Source organism: Nestor notabilis, unplaced genomic scaffold, assembly GCF_000696875.1.
Source record: "Nestor notabilis isolate BGI_N333 unplaced genomic scaffold, ASM69687v1 scaffold31941, whole genome shotgun sequence".
In the NCBI taxonomy this organism is placed as follows: Eukaryota; Metazoa; Chordata; class Aves; order Psittaciformes; family Psittacidae; genus Nestor; species Nestor notabilis.
In genome coordinates, this window is record NW_009916631.1 from 49,365 (window position 1) to 58,677 (window position 9,313).

General features: G+C 37.4%; 1 protein-coding gene across 1 annotated transcript in view; it reads left to right on the forward strand.

The window, feature by feature from the left end:
• Positions 1 to 3,034: 3,034 nt before the first annotated feature.
• The window catches only part of LOC104413613, a gene marked incomplete at its 3' end in the record, with an annotated part of 8,445 nt that continues 2,166 nt past the window's right edge, over positions 3,035 to 9,313 (forward strand). The window contains exon 1 of the mRNA XM_010024658.1: positions 3,035 to 3,064. Coding sequence (XP_010022960.1) covers positions 3,035 to 3,064 — 30 coding nt within the window. The remainder of the gene's footprint in view (positions 3,065 to 9,313) is intronic.

Here is a 9,313-nt window from a genome sequence, read left to right on the forward strand (position 1 = left end):
GATGCTACAAAGAACGTATAGCTCTGGATACACACCGTTGAGGAAGTGGGTTTACTAAAAACAGTGTTAAACATGACTCCGTAGCCAGTATGAGCTGGAAAAAAATAAAATTAGCACAGAGTTATGCTAATGTTAAGATTGAAACCATCTCAAGGCTTCTTACAAAGGAAGATGAAATAAATTTTGTTTCACCTACCTTAAAGTATTGAAGACTAGAAAAGATGCTTCTGTAATCCAGTGGAAAAGGAGAAGGGGAGGAAATATGGGACAAGCAGCTGAAAGAAGAGCCTGACAGCTCCAGCCCATCCATCTGCCAACAGCCGAGGTTAGTGGGACAGGCGTGGTAAGGATGTTTCTCACAGCTGCATCCCTGATCAAGCAGTAGTCATTACTCAGTGCTCTTTGACCCTTTGACTCTGTATGCAAGTGCTACACTGGGTTTCCAGTGATTTGGAATTCACCACTTACAATGTCTATTACACACAATTCAATGATAAATGTAAAATAAACATGGTACTATTCATTTTATCATCTCTCTATTGGATACTAATAGAATATTTCTTCCTTTTAGCATACCTTCCTCTGGAGCTTTTCTTTTTTGGGGAAAGACTGAGAGGTTTGTTTTTATGAAGCAATACTCCCACATCCATGTGAAAACAGGTTTTTGCAAAAGCTTAGTGACAGAAAATGTCATTCTAAATGCACATGTAAAAGCCAGTTTCTTTTTTAAAAAAAAAACAAACCAAACCAATATTCCTCTTGGAGATACAGTAGATTTGGCCTGATTGATCTTATTTGCCAAAGGTGGGAAGATGATGAGTATTGCTGTACAAATGGTGCTCTTTGCAGTAGTCCATGTATTGTGGTAAATGTGAAATGGGCTTCCATCAGTTTCTAGATCAGATTCTCAGCTTCTCTGATCAGCACAGTTCTACTGAAACCAGCAGCCTCTCACAGGCGTGTGTTGTCAGAGAACCATCTCCCTCCCCTACTTCACTCTGTCCAGAAAATAAAATGAAACAAAACAACACTGTTTTAGGAGGGTCTAATAGGTACTTGAGATAGAAATAGATGATTCTTCCAGTGCTAATGAAAAAATTATTCATTACTAACGATACTTGTGAGACTGGCGCCTCAAAAACTACACTCTTTAAGGCACAATTTGTTCTTTCTTGTCTTTATGTTCTGGTTAGCAGAACAGAGTAGAACAGAATACAAAGTCTGGTAGAGATCTTTTGTACTTGCAAAAATGTAATGAAGTTAATTAACAATATGTAAAAATGAGTCAGATGTACAATCACAGAATAATTTAGGCTGGATAGCGTCTGTGGTAGTCATCATGTTTGATCCACCAATAAAATCAGGGCCAGCTTTGACGTTGTATCAGGTTACTCAAAGCCTTGTACACTCAAGTTCTGAATATCGGCAAGGATGGAGATCCAGCAGCTTCTCTGGGTAACCTGTGCCAGTGCTTGACCACCCTTATTGCTCTGATGAATCAGATTTTTAACTTGAAGTGTATCTTTTTCAAACTATAAGCTGAAGTTGTTCATGCTTGCATTCAAAATGAAAAAAAACCCAAAACCAACAGAAGATCTGTTTCTGTCTGGCCTCTGCTTCTCAGACTATTTGATTTGAGTAGTCCTGCTCAGAAGTGTTCTCTTTTTGGCACAGCTCATCACAACATAGAGCCACAAGCTATAGGTTTATGACACCTGTACATTGCCTAAAAAAGGAACTGTGAAATTTTTCTGATTGTTGTATGATGACAGCCTGAGGGCAATTACTTTGAAAAAAGTATTCTGTGAGCAAAATGTTGACTTCCAACCTACCTGTCTTACATGAGCCCAGTCCTATGGAATGTGCTGGGTGTTGATTTCTTAAATGTCTGCTTGACAAAATGCCAAGTCTTATAAGTAAGCCTATTGAATGCTAATAAACTTTCAGCTGTTGCCTGCTCTGCTCTGTGACAAATGGGGCAGTTCAGAACAGGGGCAGTTACAGAAATAGCACAGATGAAGTCAAAAAGTCGGGAGCTCTGGCCTTTCAGTGTTTCCAAGACAAGGAAGGATTTTTTGAATCACAGTTTGGGATTTGGGCATGTGCATTTGTGCATTTCACTGGCAATGCCTCATATTTTTGTGAACTATAGCTTCTAGTCATTATTTTGATGGGGTAATTTTAATTTTTTTTTTTTCAATATAAAAAAAATGGCAAACCTGGGTTTTCACAGGGTTATATTCCGATCTTAACATCATGCTTACTTGAGTTTATTGATTGATCAATTGTTGGGAATTGTTGCTGTAAGCACACATGATACAGTCATCCTGTAATGTTGTATCAGCTAAAGGAAATAGAACGAAAAAATGTCAGTTAAACATAGTCCTTTGAATTCATGTTAAACCTGATAAATAAAAAAGCATAAGAAGAACAAGCTTAACTATCTAATATTTGAAATACTTTTAGATAGCTAAGGTAAAAAAAGACCCCTCCCCCCAATTCTAATACAGCTACATCCACCAATATTAAAAGCATACAGGCAGCTAGAATAACAGGCTAATCCTGCACGTTATTCTTGCAATGTGCTGTGCCTTTTAAACCCCTGTCCATGTGCCTCAATAACATACTGTTGTTATAATGCCCAATATAAGTTTTACCTCTAAGGAGATAACAATAGCTGGTATTCCAGAACAGAAATGGCTTGTTACAGGACAAAAGCCTTTTGTGAGGAGAAAAGTTGAGCAAAACAATTTTATACTCAGTTGTCTTTGTTTCCAGGCAGGCATGCAGCTAGTAATGTCCATTTGTCAGTTTACTACTTTAACGCTGTTCCAGAAAGAGTTGCTCTTGGCCATGACACACTGGGATTGCTCTTTATGGTTCAACATCTGCTTGGCCTTCTGGAAAAAGAACTTTACAGCAATAATGTTTTAACTAACCTTTATTGTATCTCTGCCTATAAATATGGGATGTCTTTCTACTGGATTTTCACTAGGCCATTTCTAATGGTGACGTGAACTAAAATGAAGTGGACATGAGCAAAAAGGAAGGTCTTACTCATCAGGTAAGAGACTGACTGTGAATGATTTCTAAGCAGATATGCTGGTATAAAATACTTTTTGCATTCACTGTGAGGTTTCAAGTAAGTGAGTAGTTCATTGTGGATGATATGCAAGGCTTTCCATGCATGTATGTTGAGTATGGTCTAATTCTGAAGCAAATGCAGGTCAAAGATAGGCTGCTTCTTTAAGCCAAAAATACCTTGATTTGCTTCAGGAAGCAACTCTAGCACATTTTAATTTCCTATTACTTTCATTTGTATTGATGCATTTCAATGTATCAAAAGTAATAGAAATAAAGGTCTAAAATGTGATCCATTAATATTCATGGGAAACGAGATTGGCTTTGGCTTCATTAATGTAAATAAAAGCACTACAATTTGTGGACCAGTCTGACCTAAGGCTACTGACCCAAGTGGGGCTGCTCAGTTTCTATATGAGTAGATTTTAAAACAGGTTCTGGTCCTGAATTTGCAATATATACTTTTCAATAAAGTAAAAAAAACCCCTTAAACAACAAACAAACGAAACAATAAAGAAGTGCCTGTTATTTTGAGTAGTGTCCAGATGATCTCATTGTGAAAACAAGAAATTAAGATGTTTTCTTAAGGGAAAGATGTAATGTGGCTTGGAAGTAACTGTAGGCAGATTTCCTGAGACTACTAGACAATTTTATCAAGGTGAACAAATAGATACTTTAAATGCTAAAGATGCACCTAGTCTGAGTCACTGACTGCTTCCTAGACCATCTTTGTATATGAAATGAGTCATAGAAATTAGACATAAAGGTCTCGTAGATCATTAAGTCCATTCGCTTGCAAATGTCTTCCTGAGGATTAGTCAACTGTTAAATGGATCCTGCTTTTAGACCTCATTTACACTGCCACAAATTGGAGATGACACCACCAGTGTACTTTTGTGGTCCCAAATCACTGTGAATGCAAGATCAGCTTCTTCATTTTGGGACCCTGTCTTACTTTAGGGATTTTTTTTACATGGTACAGGCGGCATAGTCCAACAGAAAGTATGTGCAAATAACCTTGCCACAAGGTCAATTCTGCTGTTTTGAGGCAGCAAAAGAATCAGTGACCTTGAGAATCTCATCTAATGGTTGTTTATATATTATGAAGGCTTTGGATGGGAGTACCAGATTGTCAGATGTTCAAATAAGTGGCACAGCGTTGTGTGCTACTCTCATTACGTTCATTTTTACATGAAGGACGTTGGTAATCTTGAGTATATTTAAAAGTTTCTAAGAAGAAGGGAGACTTTGCTTCTGCTCATATTACTACATGTCTTCCTGTGACCTATGGAAAGTTCGTGCTTCAGCTTCTCTAACTGCACAATCGCATGCATCTGATATTCATGCCACCTGTAGGCCTTCCACTAGGAGGTTTTTGTAGCAGTAAATCACTCTCAAATAGCCACTCCGTCCAACAAGGTCACTGAGGGAGAAATTAGTCACAGCAATATCTTGACAATGTGCTGTGATCTTCATGTCTCCAGTTTACAAGCCACTGGTGTCTGTTCATTGTAGCACACGTTGTTTTAGTGCTGCATGCAAGAGCCAAAATCCCTCTCTGTGCCTGGAGCTACTCCCTGGAAATGTCTGTGTTGTTGTCCTCTGTAGGACCCTATTGCCAGACTCCCTCCTGGTACAATTCTGTGTAGCTCCAGTGACTCCAGTGAAGCTGCATTAATTCCCAACAGTAGATAATTTGTTCCTGTGTCCTTTGCTTCTTCGCTGCCTGGTTACTGGGGGAGCAGTTGGGCAATGCTTTCATCTGTCAGGGGAAAGGGCAGGGAAAGCACGTGGGCATGGGTATACTTGCTTTATGGGTACTGTTGTGTAAGGTCTTCAGCAGCATTCCATGGCGACTTCTAGTTTTTGAAATTCATTACTAGACTAAAAGATTAATTAAACTTGACTGTACCAACCTGGGGGAGCTGTAAAGGGTAACCTGGTAACAGCCAGAGTGGGCCAGAAAAAGTTCTTCAGCATTTATATTTTCATAGCAATTGAAATACTTTGAAAAACTGTTACTTTTGAAACATAACTGGAAAAAAAGTTCAAACAGTGTGAATAATGTCACATGTCAACTTCACTTGAACCGTATTTTTTTTTTATATCGGAAACATGTTGTTTCAGTTTTTCAACATGAAAAATAAACATTGTTGTTTCAACATTTTTCCTGTCTTATATGATATGAAAAAAAAGACAAACCTAAGTGAAGCAGTTTAACTTTCCATAAATAAAAAAATCAGCCAACTAGACTTTACATATTTTTTACTTTTCTGTTTTAGTTTACCCTATTTTTGTAATTTTTAGTTATACCAGATTTTGACATTTTGGTGTTCTTTGCAAAATTAATCTTTCATTCTTGGAAAATCTTCAGCAACAATTCAGGAAGAACATCACAATTTGACCTCTTCACAATCAGTTAAAATACTGTCTAAAACTGGTTAATCATCTAAAACAAACTTGAAAATGAGAAAGTGTCGGAGACCCAGTACATTTTGCTGAATGTGTGCTCCACTTTTTTGGGTAGGCAGTAGCAGGAACATTGGGTTATCTTGTTGATTAGATATAAAAAAGCTCCTGATAGAGTTGTACCTTGCCTCTTTCATCTTCTTCTGTGATAGAAATCCTGCAGCTATTCATCTACAGTTACTCAGAGCATCTTTTAAACTAACTCCTTTTCTGCTTTTCCCACCCCTCCCTTTCTAATGCTCTTTCTTATTTCCCTGTCTTTTTTTTTTCAGTATGTTTTTGAGAGAGGTTTGTAAACTGCAGTAGCATTTGCAGTCTTGCCTGAGGTCATGACACAAACAAAAAGTAGGAGAAAAACAAAAGGTTCCCTCTTCAGCCTCTGAATTTGCCTCATTGAGCATTACAGATGTATTTTCAGTCACCTATAAAGGCAAAATATCAAGAATTGCCTTAGATTTTCACCTGTGTTTCACACACCAGAAAACTCAGCATTTATTATTCCTCCCAAAGGCAACACTTTACATTTCGAAATGCTCTCAGCCTGCAGGTTTACAGATGAACTGCCTTTTAGCAGTGCTGTATTTCATGATATAGTTAATGTTCCACTTCAGAGCTTGTACAAAGCCTAAAAGTGAACACAAACGGATTAAGAAAAATTGCTTTAGATGTATGTTTTCTGTGTTACCACAAGATATAAAATGTCTATCAGCTGTAGAAGCCCAATGGCATGCCAGAAGTGACACGTAATTGGGTTAAGCAGAGCAAGCAATTTCATCTGTACAGTGCTGAAATACTTGCTGATACTGTCCTCTATTCTCCTGTTCCTACCTGCATGGTGCTGTAATGCATGAGTGTAGCTTTTATGCTCTGTTAATAGCTGCAGACATCCAGACTTTAGTGTACCCACTCTACTGTGTCTAGTAGGTGTCTAGTAAAGATAAGCAAAGCTGTTATTTGTATGAGCTGAAGTTGCCCATAATGGAAATGAAATCTGATCCACCCCTCTTATTGTAGGACTTGTACTTGCCCGCCTCTGCTGAAACGCTACCAGGCACGCTACCAGGCGCAAACCCCCAGTGCAGAAGGGATCAGTGTACCAGCACTAGTTGCAGCACTGGGGCAAGAAGTCTTGATGGAAACCAGAACTTGGGAGAGTTCTAATCCCTATCAATGATAATTAAATATCAGATACATCTTTAGAAAGAAAAATCTAAATATCAGATTGGTTGCATAATGTGGCCCACACTGCTTGTATTTTGGACCTAATTCTTCTGGCAGGAGTATTTGAATTACCATCTATGTGTTCACTTGCTAAGAAAGAGAAGCAAATTTCAAAAATTTAAAAACTGAAGTTCTGTCTTAGGGTGCCAGTAAATATTTGAAAACAAGCAAACAAAATCTACATGCTGCTGAAACAAATGTTGGCTAAAAGAAATTTCAGAAACCTCTAGCATCTCCTGATACTGTTGCCACACAACAATAAAAATATAGGAATATTCAGCAATGAAATAAAAAATCAGAACTCTTGCCATATTAATGCTGTAACTGTTTTGCTTTCTTTTCAGTACAGAAGGACACATGGTTCCATGAGATTAAGTCACGATATGTATCCAGCTCACTTGCAGAGTAACTCTTTCAAGCTGCTATTTTACTTAACCCTGTTTTCTGTAGAAAAAAAAATGCTAGAAATACAAAATTAAACAGATAATTTTTAAGTCCTGTTTTCTGAGTTCTCTCCCTTCTGTGCCCCGGTACTATGCCTTTTCTGATGGTAGACATCACATAAACTACTAGACAACTAAGGCTTTGTCATAACTCATATGACAGTCCATAACGCATATGACTGTCTTTAATAGGAATGGATGCTGTATTTGTACCTTGCAACAAACCTAGCCCTGTTTAATTCACTGCAGGAAATACTGTGTGTGATTTCTAAATGAAAGTCCATGAATGTCTGAGTTTGTTTACAAATGAAGTCATTCTCCTGTAAAAAGTCAGTGTGCCTTGTGCTGGGGACCTTAAGTAATGCATAGGTTGTTCTCTATATAAATGCAGGACTTCTGTTTATTTGAAAGTAAAAATGATCACTGCTTTTTTTTTTTTTTTTCTAAGAGCAGTGGGTGTAGTATCTCTTTTAGATCTATGACCAAAACGCAGTACCATAGTCTCAATTTCTCTGTGTAGCCTTTGTAGACTACTATAGACACATTAGTTACTAAAGCTCTATTGAAAATGAATGTTTCCATTACAACTTTACAAGTTATTAGTCCTTATCCTGCTCATCTCTGTTCAGAAGGAATTTATTTTTCTAAGGGTTATAATGTGGGGATGGTTCCTTGTCTTCATGAAACCATTCAGGGTGGCTAATGTTATGAACAGGCAGTTTTCTGAAATTTTGCTTTTGATACATGAACTCCTCTTTGTCTGGCTTCAGTAAACAGGTGTTATAAAAATAGACGTGGTTGTCTTTCCTTCAGTCACTTCGCTGAACATTTTTCAGAGATCTACAATAGGGAGAACAGGGAAAAACTTAGTCTAACATTAATTTTTTCAATGGTTATTTTTGATGATAGTGGGAATGCATTATAAAGCAGAAATGTAGATGGTATTATAACTATGATACTGGTTTCATTTTATTCAAGGGAAACAAAACAATTCTGAAAACTTCATAAAGTAGAAATCAGGATATTTTAATGACAGCAACCTCTGCCACAATAGATAATTAAGTAAATATTTTTCATAAATGCATTAAAAATACAATCTTTTTATGACTGTAGCTTTCATCCTTTTCAAGGATCTCTTCTTTCTTTCAAAAAAAAAATTTATATATCTAGAAATGTAATTTGAGGCCTCTTTTATTTAAAAATTATGTGGGTTTTTTCAGTAGGCAGACGCTGGTTCCTCCACCCCTACTTCTCCTCCTGCTCCAGCTTCATTCACTTTCTTGTATATCTAATGAAGGTATTAAAATTCTCCATTATAATTCTCCATTATAAGCAGGTTTTTGTCTGGTTTGTTATTCAGGAAATTTCCTTCATTACATTTGTATTCCATAATGATGCAGAGCTGTAGGAATTAGGCCTATTCTACACAGGTGAATGTGTAGAGGTATTAACAATACACCCAGAATTATTTTATGGGGTGTATATTATGGTGTATTATGGGAATATACCAAAACCTTTAGATGAAGAAATAGGTTCATTAAAAACTGAGGACTAAAACTGGGATAAGCAAGGAATTCTGTTGTGAATGAGGCAGTTACTGTGTTTGATTGCAAGTGGGCACCACAAGCACTGCCAAGATATATGCATGGGAGTTGTAGGCAGAGAGTATCTTCTCCCTATAGAGCTGGCAGCCAGCTGCCCTTCATGCTAGGAAAAAATCCCCTGGCAAGCTCCCAAAGTAGCTGTAAATACAGCATATCACAGAAATTTAGAGCAAGAGGGGGAGAAGGAGGAAATATTTTTATGAGCCTGTGTTAAAAGAGAAGTCATAAACCTTTTTCTGACTATAAAATAATGGAAAATAGCATAATGAGAAAATGGGGAAATACAGAGAAATAATATAGAAAAAAGGAGGTGTTAACGCCTTAATGGAGGCCATATAACTGTTTCTTTCCATATGCACATCAGATGGTCTTGCCTTCTCTTCTATGTGCTTTTGTCTGCCAACAGGAATCTCTTTTGCCTTATCCAGACTGGCATTCACTTTGCTTTTGTGCAGACCACTGTTTCTTCTGGAAACTCAGAAATTAGAAAGAGTG